The sequence below is a fragment of the Monopterus albus genome, unplaced genomic scaffold (genome assembly GCF_001952655.1).
Source record: "Monopterus albus unplaced genomic scaffold, M_albus_1.0 scaffold30.1, whole genome shotgun sequence".
NCBI lineage: Eukaryota > Metazoa > Chordata > Actinopteri > Synbranchiformes > Synbranchidae > Monopterus > Monopterus albus.
The window spans coordinates 1,250,672-1,271,289 of NW_018127910.1; the positions used below are offsets into that span (position 1 = coordinate 1,250,672).

At 37.7% G+C, this 20,618-nt stretch overlaps 2 protein-coding genes across 11 annotated transcripts in view; both read right to left on the bottom strand.

The window, feature by feature from the left end:
• Positions 1 to 217: 217 nt before the first annotated feature.
• On the bottom strand, positions 218 to 7,764 carry slc15a1a (solute carrier family 15 member 1a). Its single transcript, XM_020596484.1, has 21 exons — positions 7,743 to 7,764; positions 6,427 to 6,568; positions 5,610 to 5,729; positions 5,393 to 5,492; positions 4,621 to 4,711; positions 4,415 to 4,498; positions 4,222 to 4,304; positions 4,025 to 4,111; positions 3,841 to 3,930; positions 3,711 to 3,755; positions 3,589 to 3,621; positions 3,415 to 3,503; positions 2,766 to 2,847; positions 2,443 to 2,562; positions 2,130 to 2,273; positions 1,993 to 2,039; positions 1,618 to 1,725; positions 1,422 to 1,533; positions 960 to 1,097; positions 678 to 785; positions 218 to 523 (listed from the first exon to the last, which is right to left on the bottom strand). Exons 1-21 carry the CDS (start codon positions 7,747 to 7,749, stop codon positions 356 to 358), a joined length of 1,998 nt encoding a protein of 665 aa, XP_020452140.1. The 5' UTR covers positions 7,750 to 7,764; the 3' UTR covers positions 218 to 355.
• A 1,662-nt stretch (positions 7,765 to 9,426) lies between these two features.
• LOC109958053 (dedicator of cytokinesis protein 9) overlaps positions 9,427 to 20,618 on the bottom strand; it is a 77,275-nt gene continuing 66,083 nt past the window's right edge. For 4 of the 10 annotated variants that reach the window (XM_020596382.1, XM_020596377.1, XM_020596386.1 and 1 more), the window contains 18 exons: positions 19,887 to 20,023; positions 18,798 to 18,913; positions 17,660 to 17,797; positions 17,387 to 17,569; positions 16,798 to 16,911; positions 16,461 to 16,676; positions 16,167 to 16,224; positions 15,890 to 15,996; positions 15,025 to 15,147; positions 14,805 to 14,918; positions 14,533 to 14,538; positions 14,093 to 14,122; positions 13,398 to 13,544; positions 13,100 to 13,310; positions 12,075 to 12,265; positions 11,879 to 11,979; positions 11,616 to 11,754; positions 9,427 to 10,512 (listed from right to left, as the gene is read on the bottom strand). In XM_020596382.1, the coding sequence (XP_020452038.1) occupies positions 10,387 to 10,512; positions 11,616 to 11,754; positions 11,879 to 11,979; positions 12,075 to 12,265; positions 13,100 to 13,310; positions 13,398 to 13,544; positions 14,093 to 14,122; positions 14,533 to 14,538; positions 14,805 to 14,918; positions 15,025 to 15,147; positions 15,890 to 15,996; positions 16,167 to 16,224; positions 16,461 to 16,676; positions 16,798 to 16,911; positions 17,387 to 17,569; positions 17,660 to 17,797; positions 18,798 to 18,913; positions 19,887 to 20,023 (2,257 nt within the window). In that variant the 3' untranslated portion in view covers positions 9,427 to 10,386. Of the gene's footprint in view, positions 10,513 to 11,419; positions 11,428 to 11,615; positions 11,755 to 11,878; positions 11,980 to 12,074; positions 12,266 to 13,099; positions 13,311 to 13,397; positions 13,545 to 14,092; positions 14,123 to 14,532; positions 14,539 to 14,804; positions 14,919 to 15,024; positions 15,148 to 15,889; positions 15,997 to 16,166; positions 16,225 to 16,460; positions 16,677 to 16,797; positions 16,912 to 17,386; positions 17,570 to 17,659; positions 17,798 to 18,797; positions 18,914 to 19,886; positions 20,024 to 20,618 lie in introns of all 10 variants that reach the window. The other 6 variants (XM_020596383.1, XM_020596381.1, XM_020596385.1 and 3 more) reach the window with 4 other exon arrangements.

Sequence of the window (20,618 nt, forward strand, 5' to 3'; positions counted from 1 at the left end):
GCAAATGATAAAAATGCTAAACAAATTTATTTTTGTTTTCTTGAACACAATTTATACAAATATAAAAGAGCAAATGCATCCAATAATATTTAAATGTTAATAGTATCATTGAGATGTTGTTAATAATATTATAGTTATCACAAACTTGGTATATTAAATATAATGTTAGAGAACATGGTGTGCCTTCCTCACAATAGTCATTTTGCCATTAAAATATCAAATATTTAAAACACATGCTGTATGTGCACACACACAAATAGACAACATTAAAAGGATTATAAGTATATTTCCCCACAAATCTTGATGTTAAACTTTGAATATAAGCTTAGTATGGATACCTGGTCTACTTTTTTGTTCACATTTTGGTCTGTGCAGCTTTATCATCCGCATTATCTCCATCAACCCTATTTCTGAACTGAGCCTCAATTTCTGTAGGGTCGATGTAGGTGTAGAAAGAGGCCATGATGGAGAAGATGATACACACTGCAACCAAAAGAGAGGCGAAGAGGACATACTCTGCCCACTTTGAAAAAGAAGGTGGAGAGAGACAGAGGGACAAATATAGTGTTAATGCATCATCCTGTGTTACCGTAAAGACAGACATATCTGATATATTTGGTCATTTTAAGTCTTTTAGAATTTGTTTTGAGAGTACTTAGTGGGAGTCCTTTTTTTACCTGTTCGGGAAGTTTTGCAATCTCAGCCACAATCAGAACAATGAAGTTGCCAACAGCAACAGTAAATAACCAGCCAGCTTGCAGCACTGACTTCATGTTGCTAGGTGCCTTGAAGACACAGTAGGATGATGTAAAAATTAACTATGTCATAAACAAAGTGCATAATACAGACCTACCATCAGGAATAATGAAAATGGAATATTTTAATTTACCCTATCCTGTACTTCCTTGTGTAATGATATAGTACTGCAATGAAGCACAAGACCATTCTAACAACTGTACCTGTGAGTAGGAGAACTCAAGACCAGTGACAGAAAACATCACTTCACCAGCAGTTATGAAGAAGTACTGTGGAATCTGGAGGGCCATGTAAACAGAGTTGGGCTTGATATCTTCTACTGCAGTAATATCCTTCTGACACTAAAATAAAAAAACAGAAATAATTATAAACGTTGCCAGAGCATATAACTGACAGTATTTTAATTCTTTGCCTGTTTTCTCTGTGTATAGGTTTGTGTTATTCTATATTTTCCTTCATGTCAACAAATCCCTTAAAAAGAATAAAGCCAACACTGCATAACATTTGTAAATAGATCTAGTTTAATACTTTTAACAGTATGAACAGAAATAATCTATTAAATACTATTTATCATTAGCACAATGACATTTACCAGTTGGATATCTTTTATTAGATGACATCAAATTTTGCACAGCTGGTCTGATAAAATCATATGTGAAACTTACATTTGGTCCAAAGACCAAAGTGCTGGGTATAATGAAAGTATATGAACTTCCAAATCCAAAGTCTGTGCTGTATTCACATGACTGTAAACTGTTCCTTAAGGTAAATGTGATCCTGATCATCAAAAGAAGAAAATTAGTTTAATGAAATGTTTGCATAAAATATTTAACAGTCAATTAGTCAAAAAAGAATCCTTACGGTCCATTTTTTATTTGGAAATAGTTGGAATAATTTGATGGCGCAATTAGTCCAAACTTGGTTGCGTTACTTGATATGTTCACTTCTGTTGTCATTCCATTTACAAATCTGAAATAGTTACATATTGAACAAAACATTATAGCCAGAAAGTTTAAAAACAGCAAGTAAAACCAACATATGCAATTCCTTAATTTCCAACATTTCCCTCTGCAGATAAGGAGGGAAGCAACTCATAAATCATTTTTCTGCATTTATAACTGATCTGAGAATAAAACAATTAATTGATTATCTAAATAGTCAGTAATTCATTTTCTATCGGTCAGCTGATCAATTCATTGTATGTATTACAGTTTAAATATTTGTAATTCTACTTACCGGATTGCATTGCTGCCCTCTTCTGGCTTGGACTTCAAGTCACCAGTCTGAGGAAATAAGACAAAGAATTTTTATTAAATTTTTATTAAGAACTTCTTGTGAATCTTTATTGTTATTATTTTGTGTGTCACCCTCACCAACAGCCACTCATCAGTGATGAGTGATGGAATGAGAAGAGTTTGTCGATGTCCTTTGGCCAAGGAAATAGTTCTCGTAATTTTGGGGATTTCTATTGAAACATTGATATTTTCTGCTTCAAATGTGAAGTATTTATCACTGGCCTGCAAAAAAAAAAGACATTCTTGAAATGTTGCAAATATTGGGGTAGGAATATGTGTGCATGAACAGTGGTGTTTTGGATTGCATGCAAGTTATTGTCACAGAAGCTTAAACTTGTAAGCCCCACCTTTGTACAAAGGGTAGTGTTATGGTGATTGATAAGAGGCTTACCTGAGCTGCAGGAAGATTCAGTGAATTACTGCCAGGTAACTGAACTTTGACTGCATTACTGCCCATGTTCAGCAATTTCAACTGACTCTGGGAGGCCGATGGGAAATTGGGCAGTGTTTTCTGAAAATTAGTTAGCTTTAAAATTAATTGTAAGTTTAATCCCTGAGCCACAGTGGCCCCCAGGGACAAAGCACATACAAAAGTCAAAGCAGAAATATTATGATACAGTATATGTTCTACAAAGCAAATAGTGCAACCATAATGAGCTGATGTGTGTGTTTGAGTATGTAAGCTGATGAGCACAATAACCATTTTCTACTTACATCAATTTCAATCTGAACCAAAGCAGCGCAGACAAATGCTGTAGCTGCCAGAAGCATCCCCACTGTCATTCTTTTCAGAGGTCTGTTGAATCAGCATTAAATTCTGTTAGTGATTTTTACATCATTTGAGAGAATAACAGCACCAAATGTCTTAATATAGGAGTTTTTAATAATCTTAAATATAGGAATAAGTTTGTCATTGTAATATCAATGTTTTTCACTCATACATAGCATTACTCTCCATTGTTGAGCAGTTAAGGGAATAATTTGACATTCTGGGAAATATATTTAATTATTTTCTTTGTACAAATTAGATAAGAAGATCACTCCCAAGACTGAACAATAAGTAAGAGGAAACAGCGAGCAGCCAGTTACAGTGTAACTTAGCACAGAGACTGAAAACAGGGAAATAATAAGTGTAGCTGTGTCCAAAAGTAACAAAATCCAGTACCTCTGGAGTTCTCTAATTAACACATTCTAATTTTTTTGGTTTACTTCATGCAAAAACAAAATTTTATGGGGCAAAAGTCAAGTAAGTACATTTTTACAAAATGTCAAACTAAAGGTTAATATTATTTAATCACCCTGTAAGGGACTGACAAACAATATAAGCCTTGTTTCCACTTCACTGGGTTGCAGCAACACTTACGTAAAGTTCAGGCCACATTTTTTGATCAGAGGATATATTATGTTGTCCATGATAGGCACCAGAGTCAGGATCAGGATGGGGTTGATTGTCTTTCAAAAATAAATTGCACAGTGAGAATTTTCTCAAATAAATATGCAAATCCAAGCCAACATGATAAAAATTCGGTTAACTAACCTGCATCTGATCAGGCTGCATAAAAAATAATCCCTGCAGACACAACAAAAATATTAGAACTTAAACACATTGCCATGTTTAATTAAAATATATCTATAGTTGGTTTTATCATCAAAACTTACAAAGTATCCATTCATGGTTGTGGCCTGCAAAGTCCATCTGGAACCCTTTAAGATAAAAGTAGAGTTTAGCACAGTTTATTTTACTGACAAATGATGTTGCCCTTTAAAAGGCTGAGCCACTCTACGATACCTTTTGGTCAAAAAGGGTCCAGAACATGGGAAGTGGGATGTATAAAAAGAGGACCTTCAGCACCATTTTGATTTGAGCAATGAGAAGTTTCTACATAGAAAACAGAATATGAACAGCTGTTATTTTATTGAAGAAACATCATGTTAGAAACTTCAGAGCATTAAATAAATAAAATGAAACATACATCATATTTTTCTTCAGCCCAGTCCATCCAGTGCTGCCTCTTTGGATACTGTTTGCTTCTGTGCTTGTAACGATTTTTAATGGCAAACTGGGAGAAGAGCAAAGTGAATGAGAATTAGCATTTTGAAACACCTAGAGCCACTGTTTGTATACAATAATGCGAAATATGTTAATGCAAATAGCATAAACCTGACTCACCCCAATACATTTAAACACATCCAGCATTATGTTTCCCTGTGGTTCAGCTTTGTAGTACATTCCATTCCCAAGGATAAACACCGCTGTTAGGGACAAAACATCTGTATCAATACAGAGTATGTGTACCAAACCTTTGCATTTCCACTTTATGTAAATATATATTTATGCAGTCTCAGAATAAGCTTAGACATACCAAGTGCAACCACCATTAGTGCTGCAGGGACACCAAAGGCCAGAGAATAACACTTCTGCTGACTGTGGATGCCACATTCCTGAGCTGCAGATGGAAACAAACGCCACTCAACTACAGTTTCACTCATACTCTGATTAGTGATTATCAAATGCATTTGTGTTTATGGCACTAACTGTTGTAAATTTTATGTCCTATTCATAGCTTACATCGGAGGACTGGAGTGATAATGGTTGACAGGAGACTCCCACCATTGATGCACAGGTAGAATATAGAGAAGAAAGTTCTCCTTTGCCTTTCCTGCACAGAGAAATACATCAGTGAGCTGCACATGCACATGTTATTTAATGCAGGATATGATGGGCAACCAACTCTGAGGTGATTATTTTCTGTGTATGTGATATTAAATAGAACAACCAAAGATTTTTCAGCCACACCAGCAACATGGCTCTAGAAATGGTGGTGTGATGTTTGGGCTACCACTGTGGCCCAGTATGTCAGCAACTATTTGTTGAATTTTGTAATTTTAAGTGAAATGTCTAAACAACAACTGGATGGAGATTTTGCTTTATTGATGGAGTTTTCAAACATCTTTGTCTTCTTTTACAAGAAAAAAGACTGGCGTGTGGTAACTAAATTGTTGGTTTTGCAAATATGACTGTTTTGTTTACCCATCTCCATTAATGTATCATGCACAGCTGTTTTCCAACTATTTCTGGGAAGGTGAATCTGAGACTTTCTACTACGCAGTGAGGAGACATTCCTGAAAGGGGCTAAGCTGTGCCCAACTCCCAATACAAAGTCATTATCATGGTTGTAGACTATTTTGGGGCACCATTGCCTATATTTTCAAGGTGGATAGTAGAAAAGAGATAAGAATTAAGCAGAGAGAGAAGGGGATGACATGCAGTAAAGTACTTCAGTGCTAAATGTTAAAGAAGATAGCCTAAGACAGAAGCAGAAGAGCAGTAATAGTTTAACCTGGTGTTCATTAAACTGGTCTCCACCAAAGGCAGCCACACAAGGTTTGATACCACCGGTGCCCAGAGCGATCAGAAACAGGCCCACCATGGACAAGGTGCTGAATGTGAAGAAGGAGATGGGCATGACCAAGGAGTAGGCTACTAATAAAATATGTGATGAAAACAGCATGTCAAAATGCTGTCTTCTGGATTTCTATAGTAGAATTGAAACTCACACATGAAAAATCATGTTGTTTGGAGTCCCATCTCTGTCCGAGTCAGTGATGTCATGGACTGCACTGATAGACATCGCAACCTGGCCGATTGCATAGACAATAGACAAGTAGATGATAGTCCTGGAGGGAAATAGATAGCATTGGTAGAAGAAGTACATAGATCCCTTAGTTAAGTAAGTACCACTACTGCACCATAAGAATAAAGTAAACATCTACATTAAAATCCTACTCAAGCAGAAGTAATATCAGTCAAAAAAAGCCCCTTTGTGTGTTATAACTGTATATGACATTGTTATATTGTCAATATACTTCAGTCGTAGCTGATTATTCCTATAGCTGGTCAACATGGAATGAGTTTTTATTACTTTATGTACAGTTCAGTACTTTAAGTGCATGAGATGATGGGAGACACACAAGGGAAAAAAGTTCTGCTTCACAAATTTGTTGACATATTTTGGATTTTTCTTCAATTTTTGCATTTATTTTGGAATACTGAATAATTGTACCTCTTTGGTGGCCAAAATCAAACTAACTGAGAAAATTGGTCTTGAGTGGAATGTACTGATCTTTTTTTTTTTTTTTTTCCATTTTTAGAAGCTTCTCGCAATATATTTAGAAATATGCTAATCTGAAAAGTTATGGCTGAAGTAGAGAAAAAGTTTATAAAGTAGAACTGTACTCAATTACAACATGTGTACTGTGGTAACTTCCCAACACTGAGAAGTCATAATCTTTTATATTTGCATATTACACTTTGATGACTAAATATTTCAAGCCACCATGCACAAAATAAATAGAACTTGAGACAGTCACTCACTTAAACTTTCCCAGCCATGAGTCAGCCACAATGGCCCCGAGGATAGGGGTGAGATAACAGAGAGCCACAAAGGTGTGATAGATGGAGGTGGCCAAGTCATCATCCCAGCGCAAGAAGTACTTGAAGTACAGCACCAGCACAGCTGTGAACAAACAGAAAACAATGCGGATCCTTATTTTACAGAATATAATGAAGGCAGTTTGGCCATGTTGTGTATAAAATATCCAAAGTTCTAGGAATTAAACAACATCTAGCTAAAACTAAAAGTAGGAAATGTCCTACCTTCTCTGTTGAACTGTACTGCATAACACTGAGAAGTGTTTCCATTATTTAACATACCCTCATTGATCAGTTGCAATGTTAAAACCACTGGCAGGTAAAGTGAATAATACTGATCATCTCATTACAATCCATAGCTGTCGAGGTGTGAGACATAAGTGAACAGTGAGTTCTTGAAATTGATGTGTTTGAAACAGTAAAAATGGGCAGGCGTAAGTGACTATGGCAAGATCTAAATTGTGATGACTACATAACTGGATCAGAGCTTCTCCAGAATGCTAGCTCTTGTGGGGTGTTCCCAGCTTTCCCTAATGAGTGGCCTCTTTCATCAGGATATTGCTCCCTGCCAACATGACAAAGAGTTCAAGGTATTGCCTTGGCCTCCAAACTTCCAGATCTCAATCTGATCTGGCATCTGTGGGATGTGCTGTAAAAACAAGTCCAATCCATGGAGGCCCCACTTTGCATCTTACAGAGTTTAAATGATCTGCTGCTAGTGTCTTGGTGACAGATACCAGAGGTTGCATTCAGAGGTCCATGGAGCTCGTGCCTTGACAGTTCAGAGCTGTTGTGGCAGCACGAGGGGACCTACGCAATATTGGGCAGGTGATTTTGATGTTGTGGCTGATCAGTGTAAATGGAGTGGACAAATAACAAAAACACCTGTCAGTATAACACAATACAATTCAACATATTCACATACAGTTTAAACAAAAACTGAACATTAGCTATTTATTGCAGGGCTGCTGTGTTAGATGGAATAACTTCAGGGTTGATCAAGGAGCAAGGAATGAGCATGGAGTGGTAAACAGTCTTCAAACCTATTTTATGACCTGCTAATGCTATGGTTACATTTTGGTCATGTAAAGTACTTGTTTAGATTTAGGAAAATATCATGGTTCGGCTTAAAATAAGTAGCCTACTTTGTTAAGGTTAGAGAAACCATGATTACTATGTGAAGAACAGTTAGTGTAGCTTCACTATTATGTTTATAAAACCTATGACATGGTTAAGATTAGAGAACAAAATATCCTCACCTCGCATTCCATAGTAGGAGAACCTCTCACAGAACTCATTCACTACAATGAAGAAGATACTGATCGGGTAGCCACACACCACTTTGCTCTGATGGATAAGAGAAATAGCATAGCTTTCAGCAATGGCTGATAGCTAGATGGTTACTTTATATTTTATCACAAGGCATTTCATCACACCACAGGGTCACAACAGACAAGAGACAAACAATAAATGTAATTATATTCATACACCCATACTTACATTACTTATTTAGTGATTTGATGGCTTGTTGAACAGATGAGAACAGATGAATCTGGGTAGACAGATATCATCTCCCAGCTGGCAACAGTGTGAATCAAGAGGCAAGAGGATGTCTCTTGTCCCCCACAGTGTTTTCAGTTGTCAGTCTGTCCCTATAGATGCATCCCATATTTGGTAATGTGACGCCTAAGAGCTTACTAGCTGTTGTTACTTTTTTTCTAACAGTCTTTTTCTGTGCTTCAGCAGCATTAGGAAACCAACAAAACAATAAAGCAAATGTGGAGGAAGTATATTAAAGTTTACTAAAATAAAAGCACACAAGTACTGGCAGCTACAGTAAATATACCGTATGCAGTGATGGAAGTAGAAGTATTTCACCTAAAGTAAAGTCCTGCAATTAAAAACTAAACCTACTTTGTTGCTTTCCATCACTGACTTTTTGCATGAGGAGAAAAATTGCTCATAGTGCCCAACAGTCCCTGTGGTGTTACCTACAGTATGTGGTCATATTATTGATGCATTAACATGGAAGCAAGATTTAATATTGTGGATACTCAAGGTGGAACAAATTTGAACTTCTTTTTTAATACTTTTGAGTAGTTTAATGTATAACAAGCATATTTTATAAAAATAACTTTTTTATATCAAATTTTAAATACAATGAGAAGCAACTTCAACTGTCAGGTGTAGCTGAATGAAACATTAATTTCACTGTGATATCTAATCGAGTTGAGGTATAAAGTAGCATAATATGGAAATGCTCAAGCAAAATCTGAATACTTAATACTATGAATATCTATCGAGATGGATTGCTTTTGTTGTGGTATATAAATTTGTCTCACTGAATAATTAAAACACAAACTGCATGAACATCAAATAATTTTTTGAATTAAGTATTTACCGTTCCTCTGTTCTCCCTCCGTTTATTGGGATCCTCCTTATCTGCATACAAGATAATATAAATAGGCAAACATTTTTTCATAATAGATTTCCTATGTTGCTGTATTTCTCCATTTTTGAAGTCAGCTTTTCAGTTTTCAGTGAAGAAACAATAGTCACATTTAGGAGTGTGTAACTTGTGGTTCTAACTCTCAGGTATCTGCACCTTCTGGAGTAGAATATACCTGAAAACACACAAATACTCACCTGTCATGATGCCTTGCTGCTGCCAGCCACCTTCTGCAGCGGTTGGATATTCCTTTGAAATGCCTCCGTGGAGCAGCTGATAAATTATTCTTAACTGTTAACTCATTAAAGTGGGAGTGTTTCATGTAATAATTTTTATCATTGACTCTTTCACATTGCTGTTGCTTCTTTTATGATGGGTGGGACCAGTTTCAGTCCATGACACCTCATAAAATGTATTAATTTCAAAGTACTTTTCAAATGCAAACATAAAAACAAAGGTATTTATTAAATGAGTAAATAAGGACTCTGCTGCAATGGAAGAGAAATGAGTGCATTTTATTTGAAAGAAAAGCATTAAAGAACATTTGTTTACAGCAGAACAGTGACTTTGTGTTAAATAAAAATAAACTGTCCAAATATAAAAACAATTTCTTGAACATTTCAATAAACACTAAAATGGTAAAAGCTTCAGATTACTTCCACAGTAGGTGTAGTGTCTGGTTCCACACCTCACCACTTTGGCAAGAAGTTGAACATTATCTTTACAGTGTAAGCCCCACACAACGAGATACTTTGCAAATATTGCACAATCTCCTTTTTATATACATTAATTAACAACATGGAATATAATTTTTGTATGCAATGGTTTTAAATATTTAAAATTGCTCCCACTCTAAGACATTGAAGTGATTTAAAGCTGAATGCCAACACAGGGGGCCCTTTTACAAATGTGCATTTTTGTAGAAATATAACTTCATGTACAGGGAGAGGAGCATTGATGGATGCAGCATGTAACGTTCACCTAGAAATCAATACAGTGGCCTATAAAAGTGGAATACTGTACACAAAAAAACATTATTAAAGAAACAAAAATAAAGGGCCTTTGGGAGGGTATGAGTACTGTATAATGTACAGTGACAACATGCATATTTAAGATCCCAACAGGAATGTCTCCAGGAAAAATACTGCCCAGTCTTTTCAGGTAGAAACCAATGAAGGAGAAGACAGATTATGTCTATCCATGAAGGAGGGTCTCTGTCCTGCCTGGTCCTCTGAGGGGACAGTACTGTCACAGGAAAATTAGATTGGCCACACCCAACACAGTCACCATGCCTTCTGTATACATTAAATAGGTCCAGTGCCTTGGCCATGGTCCACTGCGAGGGATCACAGGTGGTCAGTGTTAGTGCTTTTGTCAGACAAAAGCTGAGATGACAGCACGTTTTGGTTGACAGGTATAGGAGGTGCTGAGGTCAAGGTTAACCCAGGTTAGCATCATATTTCAGAGGAGGAGCTGGGAAGGCCCTGGATGGTGGTACTGGTTGGTGTGCCACTGATGGCGTTAAAGATGTGAAACGAGTCTGGCAGAACGTTCTTCATGCTATCTTCCACAGGGCTGATCTGCAATGATTAGTGTAAAGGGGGAATAAGATATTAACAAATATCATTTTACCTTGCACTGTCAAATCAAGCTCTAAGTGTAAAAATGATAAGTCAGTTTTTTACAGGGGGTTAAAACTGCAGGTCAAACCCTTTGTTTGCCAGGAGCAGTAACTTTCCTGGTAGAAAGTCCAGGTGAGTCGCACTTCCCAAAAGGTTAAACTGAGGCGCAGTCTCAGCATCCAGTACTCATAACATCAACAGAAAACTAACAACAGTATTAGACTTTTGAGTATATAGGCATAAAGGAAAAAAAACAAATACATAAGCATACACACACAGATGCATGTACATACATATATACATAACACATAAATGTATATGTGCATACATATATGTTATGTACATGCATACACACAGTACATACTGTATACTCACACAAAAACATACATTAATCAAAAAGAAGCAGCACAGAAGTGACTGTTGGTCTAGCCAGTTAATCTTCAGGAGTATCCATAGCAGATGGAGAATAACTGGGTTTAAGTTTGATCTTTTAAATATCAAAAAGATTAGGTGTCCTTATGAAAGGTGGACGTGGACATCATGGGTGAGAATACAAATTTTTTATTTACTGCAGGGATGTAAAGATGAAGCCTGTCTGTGATCTAAACATCTGTTTCTGAGGCCTTAGTTTTAACTTGTAATAAAGAAGCCTTGATATAATAAAAACGTGGTTTATGTGGTTTTCCTAATATGGCAATCACAACCTAGAGATCTATGAAGAATCACTAACATCAGGATCAGTTTGAAATGACAAGCCTATAGCCATCGAGGTGTAGGATATTATCTAAGAACAGATGCCAGTTTCTGGCTGGATCAACAATGATCAACTCAGTTGTTAATGGTACTGTGGTGCTTCTTGCATTACCATCCAATCTGCTCAAGTCAGCACAAGGGAAAAACAGAAAATGGTGTTATCAAAAAGTGCGTCATCAGTCACATTAGCAAAACATTTCAATGAAAGATCATCCTGTTTACTTTACAGTTGTAACATTTGTAATGCAGAAAGTAATTACAGTGATACTTTGGTTGCATAACAACAGCCAGAGCCATAATATACTTACTTGTTCATGCATGATGATGGACAGCTCTCTGGCTAGGTCTCTATAATTGGCTTTCATCTCATCATGATACTCCTGTTGGTCCTCTTTAATCAGTCGCTCATTAATGTTTAAGCCCTGGCCACATGCCTCCACAAAATGCCTGCTCAAAAAAAACAACAAAAAAAATTGTGATAAGATGTGTTACATGAAAATTACACAAGACCTGATGATCTAGCTTTGCACACACACACACACACACACATTATAAGCTGTTAATATCTCACCTGAAGACCTCTTTTAACTGTTTGACCTTGTTATCAGGATACTTCTTGGTGCTTGCGTCATCCAGAAAAGCTCGGGCATATGCAAGCGGACCTGCATTTACCTGAGGTGGAATACAGAAACCATGTCATATTTTAATAAGCTATATCCAGTTGGTGTGAAGTGTGTGTGTATATTGTCCAGATTCAAAGCAGCCACCTGGACGCTGATGCTGCCCTGCAGTTTGAGCTGCAGACGGATCATGTCCACCTCACTGGAGGAGCAGAGCTGTTTGATCTCAGCCACCTTCTTGCTCATTTCATCGATGGCCACCTCGATAGGGCTCAGATCAAAGTGGTGTTGATACATCACTGCAATACGTTTCTTTACATATGGGAAGCAATGTGTTGCTGAAAGAGAGGAACAGTGATAAGAATGCATTGCTTATCTGTGTAATGAACTTTCTGTGCTTGCATGTACATTCTGTGCTTTTACAGCTCCGGTTCCACTCATTTGTACTGTATATCCTTTGAAAGTTCTAAAACAATAAAGATAAGATAATAAGACTGAACCTTTGGCTATTTTGCACCATAAAAGTATGTAACTGTGATTAGTAAAGGTGCTTGATAAACGTCTGATGTACAGAAGATCTAATCATGTACAGGATCTTTCTGCTGAGTGAGGTAATACCCATGTGACAGCCTCCCACATGTTGTATATTTGACTTCCACTTCGTGTGAATATATAAACAGTAGAAGGAAGTGCTCAATGAATTGGGAGGAAAATAGAAAAACACTTGAAGAACACACACACACACACACACTCACACACACACACACACACTCACACACACACACACACACTCACACACACACACACACACTCACACACACACACACACACTCACACACACACACACACACTCACACACACACACACACACTCACACACACACACACACACTCACACACACACACACACACTCACACACACACACACACACTCACACACACACACACACACTCACACACACACACACACACTCACACACACACACACACACGTATAACTGGCAGCAAGAGACTAAAAGTCAGGATACTTTTGATATTATTCTTAAAAAAATCTGTCCTTTGCAAGTCCATTAGTTTATGGAACAGCAGAACTAAATAGCTAGAGTGGCCCTTTAGGAGCTTATTTTATGTGCCACTACCACATACTGTATATGGTACACAGGGGTTACCTACTGGTTAGTAAAATCCTGCGTTTGCACTGCTCCTCCACGCCTCCTTGCTTTTTGCCCGATATGGTGAAAGGCATTTCAAATGCAAATCGACGAATGTTGTGACTCTTTTCAAAGTCTGTCTTCCTGTCCACCAGCTCTTTCTCCTCCAGGTAAGGGGTCACATGTGTCACTTGGATATATGCATACTTAGAGTCCAGGTCTTTGGAGTTAATCTGCAGAAGATACAGTACATGTCATTACACAAGATCTTCTGAGCAAAATCAATCCTCAGCACAAACTAAATATCAACAAAATTTCACCTTTCCAGAGTCCTGGATTATTTTTACATTCTCCTGGCCAAACTTGTCAGAGTACAGCTTAAGGAGCCTCTGAGATATCTCTGATAGAGGAGTGAATTTTGGTTCTTTATAGATGTACTCCTTGCCATCTTCATCCTCAAAGAAGCCCTAAAAAAATACCAAAATTAACCATGTGTAGCCGTGAACCAAACAGTGACACATTAAACCATACACGGGCTGTGATTGAGAATCATTCCAGTAATTTGTTGAATGAAATAGCAAAATACTCTTTAGGTCTCAGCTATGACTTCACAAATACACAACACTATATCAAATATCCAAGCATAAAGACAAAAACCACAACGCACTGCAAGACATTAACTAGTTTCAGTTCAATTATGTAAGGACAGGCAGATGTGGTGGCATAGATTTCACACTGTCAGTGGGAGGACATAGATTAGTCATTTGTCTTGTATGTAAATGGTTGTGAACAGATAGTGAAGCCATGCATTTATCCAGTGAAAGATGAATCTTGCTATTAGCCCTTTAAGGGTTTCCTACTATGATTAGAACAAAACTGAGGCTGGGGTAGAGGAAGATTAAAGGGCTAAAAGATAAGCTATGCATGTGATATAGCAAGGACTGCATTAGCAAAAGGAGCACAACACAGCCTAAAACATCATTGCAGTCCAATTTAGATTTTCATATTGATTTACCTCAGCCTTTGAGTCAGTAAACTGGTACTGCTACAGGGTGTGGACAACAGAAAATAAAGTCATTATTATTCCATGAGTACTACCTAAAGACTCTGAAGAAATGTAACAGTCTTGTATATGCATCACCAATTAGAGGAAGAGAGACATGGATCTGTGGCTCTCTATTAAAACACACAAAGAGGTAACCACACCCAAAAATTAGGGGTCAGCACTAAATTCTTATCAACTCAGATCTGTAATACTACAGGTGAAACACTGAAATGAGTGCAGAAATGAATGGATATCATGCAACACACTCCCAAAAACAGAAAGCAGCAGTGTTGACTGATTGTTACTGTAAATTGAAGCAGCAAACTATGACTGAGAAGTGTGATGGCACCAATACGACACAAAGAATCAAGCTGCTCAGAAGGGCGAACGAGGTCTACTGCACAACTTACCGCTGCCTTCAAAGTGGATGAAAAGCAGAAAAGGGTATTAGAGTGGATCATAAAATGCACCGCATGTGGTCATGCTCTTAAGAAAACACCATCAGCAGCCTCCATGCTTGATGTAAACTACTTTGCACACCAGCAACAAAATTGATATTTGTGCTCTTTTGTGGATTCAGACTGAATTATTTTGTAAATCACTTTAAAATTACTTGAAAATTTAAACTAAAAATAACTCCTGTCAGTTACTGGCTGCTATTGTAGCTTGAGAGCAAACTCACCTGGCCAAAGAAAGCCACTCTGAAATAGGTGCCCAGCAATCGCTTGCCTGTATGCATGACCTCCGACACTTTGCTGTATGCACGGTGCAGTGTGTCATACAGGTGGGCCAGTTTCTGTACAACAAAGTAAGAAATATTCTGATTAGAATTAGATAACAGTGGTTAAATGAGTGAGGATTTGTTGTGGCTAAATCAAATTCCTGATAAAGAAGCCTTGTACCTCAAAGTCCCTGCGCTTCTCATAAATGGGGATTATGAGCTTATAGATGTCAGAGATGAGCTCATAACGCTCAGCTTTCCACAGTCCATCGGCACACTCCTCCAAAAGCTCCATTAGCACATCCTGAGGGAACGGGACAAGGTGAAAAACAGAAATATAGCTTAAAATAATCAGTGTTTGATAAGGCAGTGTCTCCCTTATCACAACCAAATGTGAGAACTACAATCTAAGGAGCTAAAGGAAACATTCATGTCTACATGTATTCTAGTGTGATGCTGGCTCAACATGTGCCTAAACACCAATCCACAGGATTACAAACAAAAAGACTGCAAAGAGTGTGTGTCTGTCTCCCCCTTTTTCAAATCTGCTGAGCGACCATAATAGCAAGAAAATATCTTGGTTGTTGTCTGCCCAAAATGGGCACAAAATTATACAGTTCTGTAGCAGTCTCATTTTAAAAATATGAATATGTTTCATACTCGTGATTTTGACAGAGTATAGTCAGCTGCTAAATCCGCGATGAAATACTAAGAATGTCACTTAAACAATTATCCATTATTTAAAAACAAGACTCAAGATAAGCTGTTAAGTGTTTTTCCCTTCCTGCATATGATTTAATACACTGCATTATATTAATCTGGTATTTACTTTTTCCCAAAAGCAACTTTAAAACAGTGCTTTAAATTCCTTAGGTACAAGAGCTAGACATTACACAACACAAAATTCAGAAATTCAAATCAAATAAAACTTAATCATGAGTCAGATTAACGACTGAGTTCATGCCAATTTGTTCAAACTGAAGCGTCTTCATTTGCACACTCCAATTCTAAGGATTTTTTTTTTGCAGTATAAAAGGTGAACGTACTTCATTGAAATGAACATCTTGCATGCCGACATCCTCCATCATTGCTGCTTCTTCATTAATGTTTGGAGTCATGACACAAAATGCTGAGCAGCCCTGTCTGAACATGCCTGCACATAGTATGAGAAAAGACCATATTTTACTCAACAGCAAACAACAATATGAGAACTGGAAAGATTTTAAGGAAATTTCCTGACAAGTTTAGTACTTGTGAGCTACATACGTAGAATACACATGCTGCTGTTATATGGAATGCAAGAAAAATAGATGATTAAAGCACCTTTTCTCCGCAGGTATTCTGCCACAAGGGCTGCAACATGCACATAGCACATGGCTGCCTGTAAACAGCAAGAACAGCTCAGGTCAGATAAGCAAAGTGATGTTGATAGTTCTGATTATATTACGAGTGTCACTCACCAAAGAACATCATCACACAAAATCTAAAGTAAATCCGTCAATACCTGATATTTGAAATCATATGGACCTATCATTATACAATCAAAGGGGACTTTATCACATGTTCAGTTAGCCTCCATCACACCAAAGTCCAACCTGCTCAGCCACACAAACCTACCTCTGACATGTCTCCGTTCTTCACATGGATTCGGGCCATGCTGTCCAACCAGGTCTTGCGTAGCTCTGGTGTGCTGGCGTAAGACTTGGCCAGGCTGTACTGCAGGTCCACCAGCATCTCTGGATCTCTCTCATGCTCCTTCATCTGAGCTGTGGCCATCAAAACTGTTCGGATTCGTTTGGTGAGGTCCTTCACATCGGACGGGAAATCTGTGTTCTATTGAGGAGGTTGCAGTAATTAGAAGAGTCAGCTATGCTATTGCCACTTCAAGCGCATATTTTTGATTGTTTATTAAAGCGAAACCATAGTTAAGTAAGAAAATAAACAACTTTCTGACCTTGATAGTTTTGTCACTATTGGCACAGTTGTTGATTATTGACAGAGACTGCTGGAAGCGGGTACTTCCAATACCAATGACATCAGCTATCAACTGACTGACAGCAATCACCACCTAAAGAAAAGAAAAAATAAATAAGACTTGTGTTTTGACACTGGCTTTATTTTTATTTTAATTCGGGCCTACACATACACCTTGGCATGTGTGTAAATATAATAATATCTGCAAACAAAAATGAACCAAATTTTTCCCCGTTTTCCTTCAGTCTGATCCTCTTTACCACAAACTGAGATCGCACATTTAATGAAGCTGACAAAAAACAGAAATAGTCATAAAGTATTGTTAGAAACAAAAAAAGTTTATATTTTATGAGCTATGCATAAACAAATACTGTATATTTGTTTGCCAAATTGTTGTGTATTCATAATGTAAATGCATGTGTGTATTGTACATGCTAATTCAGACTTTAATAAGTAGGTTGTTTGAGCAGTTAAAGGATCCCAGAATCTTACGGCCAAAAATTAGGTGGACCTGAAAGCATTATTGTTTTTACTGGAGGCAAATCAAACCCAAAGAGGGACCACCCTACCTGTAAGTGTGTCCGGACAAAGGATTTACGACCTGTGTAGTCAAAGTTGCTCTTCATGAGGAAGTAGAGCAGATGGGCTGCATCACTGCGAATGGAGCTCAGCTTGGAGTTACAACACTTCAAGATTTCATAGCAGAATGCAGCACACATGTCAGCACGGCCTTCAAAGAATGTGCATGGAAACTAGAGGGAGAAGAAGATGCCATGAGTCATCAGCAACTGTGAACGGCCATGACAAACAGAGTATGTTAAGCCACCAAAAGTCTTTCAGACCTTGTAGATGAAGGTGCGCAGGGAAGTGAAGACCTGCTTGAGGGCTGTTTCTGACTGATTGATCCGAAGGAAACACAGGTGAACGTCAAACACCTTCTTCATGAGTGGGCTGTGGCCGTGGTCAGAGCACAGCTGTGCCTGTAGAGAAAGACAGCATCATCTTAGAAACAGACATAACGAGACAACCTACATGCTGTATTTAATGTAAAATGATTCAGTACAATGTAAATTTACAAGTGAATGGCAAGTATTACTTTATTTTTTCTTAATTTAACCAGGAAGTCCCAATGAGATTTCAAACCTCTCTTACAAGGAAGACCTGGTCAAAATGGTGGAATTTACAATCACAGTGAATTAAATATAACAACATTACAATTACATAAAAATGGAGTTACCACAACTCATTTAACATTATGATGCCCCACTAATTTATGAAGTGCATGGACACGAGACAGTTGTCAGAGGTGACCGTGGCCTTAAACTTGGATTATGATACCAATTTGTCCAGTTTACCTGCTCTCTGCAAATTACTCAAGGTATTTGGAGCAGAGACAGAGAAGGCCTCCTTTCCCATATCTGTCCTAGCATACGGAATCATGAGCTGATATATATCCTGTGACCTCAAGTTGTAGTTTGGCAAAGAATTTCAAACTATTAATTTACAAAGATACTGGGGTAACTTGCCAAGAATGGTGCTATAAATAAAAATATACCAGTGACTTAGCTAACAAATGGCAAGAGAGGGACCATCCCACTCTTGAATACAGGGTACAATGGTGAATCAATGGTTCTGAATTTGTAATAAACCTTAAAACACTACGATAAATTGTGTCCAATTTACAAAGATAAAGTGCAGACACATTCATATACAACAAATCACCATAATCAAGAACAGGCAGAAAAGGTGGCAGCAACCTACTCTTTTCTGGCTTCCAAAGAGAAATGAGAGTCATGTCAAAAATAAAATCCCAACTTTAGTCTTTGTTTCTACATCTGATTTTACACCTTGTTTATACAAAGAACAATTATCAAGCCACGCACCAAGATATTTGTTCAATTATCTTCCCATCGGCTGACACAATGTCAACTTTTTTTGTTTAAAGAAACCATTAACTTAGTTTCATGTTAGGTATGTTACCTTGAAACCCATAATGAAGATGCTTAGTGTGTCCAAGACGGTCAGGCACACCTCAGTGGCGATGTTGGCCTCCAGCAGTGACTGATTTAACACGTCGGCATCTGAGTGACTGTAAGCTAAAGAAGACACAACGAGCTGTAGCGGTTTCACCTCGACAAATGCTTTCAACATAATAATCACATCATATATCATATCTCCCCCAGAGACCTTTGTGTTGAAGGATGTGAAATTTTATCAAGTTAAAATGTTTCATTCTAAATTTAAATAAAAATGATCTTAAACTTTATTAAATGAATGGAGACATGCTAGTGAGCCACAGATTTGGTTTCTTCACTATAATATTAAATTTGTTTTTGAATGCTAATTGACATTTAAATTGACAATTTGTTTCTTAAATGCACAGTATTTATTAAATTTAGAATGTTCAATTTAGCAAAAAGGAGAAGTACAAAATTCAGGAAAGAGTAAATGACACATGCAAAAATAAATTTGGGGTAAAAAAAAAGAAGCTGTATTTTGGGATAAAACCCTTTTTACTGTACAGGTAATATTTTTTTATTTTTCAGAGAATGAAATGAAATGCAAAATAACGTTGAGACCACATGAGAAGTTTTTTTAGAAGCTGATGTTTAGTTAAAATGGGCTATTAATCCAACCAGATGAACAGAGCCAGTAAAAGTCTGCAAACTGCCTGCCAACCTGATACATTCTTACCATGGTCTACAGATATTCCAAGAATACTTGAAATCTTTCTTACACTGAAAACACAAAGAAACTTTATTAAGAGATGCCATTTAACAGACTGAGCAGACAACTAAAATCCTTTAGTTGAAAGTAATACTGAATAATACTACAACAGGTATCTTGGCCCCAATTTAACTGAATTTACTGATGATTCGCCCATGTTTTCTGAAATATTTTCTGTTGAAAAGTGGGCTGGGTTTAAACAGAGGATGAGGAAGAGGAGGATTTTTGACAATGATTGTTGCTGAAAAGCATGATGAGTCAGACTACACAGGGTGAGGCGGAGCAGGGTGGGGGTCCTCTGGTAGAGGGTGTTTGATGAAAAGTGCAGTATGGGGCACTTACTGTGGTTAAAAGTGTATGAGTTATCCAGGCTGCTGAGCTGCTGTAAGCGGGTATGCATCATTCCTGCCCTGTTACGGGACACAGGCAGAGTCTGAGACTTCCGCTCATGTGCTACGAGTCCTGCCCCTTCCTGGTTCCTGATGAGGAAACAGGACAATGTTAGACGCTTGATGACGAGTTAGTGAAGCTGGTTAGGGTGAGAACAGAATGCCACCAATGGATGGATGGATGGTGGGTTGGTCGGTCAATCGATAGATACAGTGGGTACGGAAAGTATTCAGACCCCCTTAAATTTTTCACTCTGTTATATTGCAGCCATATGCTAAAATCATTTAAGTTCATTTTTTCCTCATTAATGTACACACAGCACCCCATATTGACAGAAAAACACAGAATTTTTGACATTTTTGCAGATTTATTAAAAAAGAAAAACTGAAATATCACATGGTCATAAGTATTCAGACCCTTTGCTCAGTATTTAGTAGAAGCACCCTTTGGAGCTAATACAGCCATGAGTCTTTTTGGGAATGATGCAACAAGTTTTCACACCTGCATTTGGGGATCCTCTGCCATTCCTCCTTGCAGATCCTCTCCAGTGCTGTCAGGTTGGATGGTAAACGTTGGTGGACAGCCATTTTCAGGTCTCTCCAGAGATGCTCAATGGGGTTTAAGTCAGGGCTCTGGCTGGGCCATTCAAGAACAGTCACAGAGTTGTTGTAAAGCCACTCCTTC

Excerpts from the sequence above, each read along its gene's own strand:
- slc15a1a (XM_020596484.1), bottom strand. Across the intron at positions 2,563-2,765 it reads TGGTTCAGATTGAAATTGAT|AAAACACTGCCCAATTTCCC; the intron begins GTAAGTAGAAAA and ends ACTAATTTTCAG. Across the intron at positions 2,040-2,129 it reads TCACTGATGAGTGGCTGTTG|ACTGGTGACTTGAAGTCCAA; the intron begins GTGAGGGTGACA and ends TTATTTCCTCAG.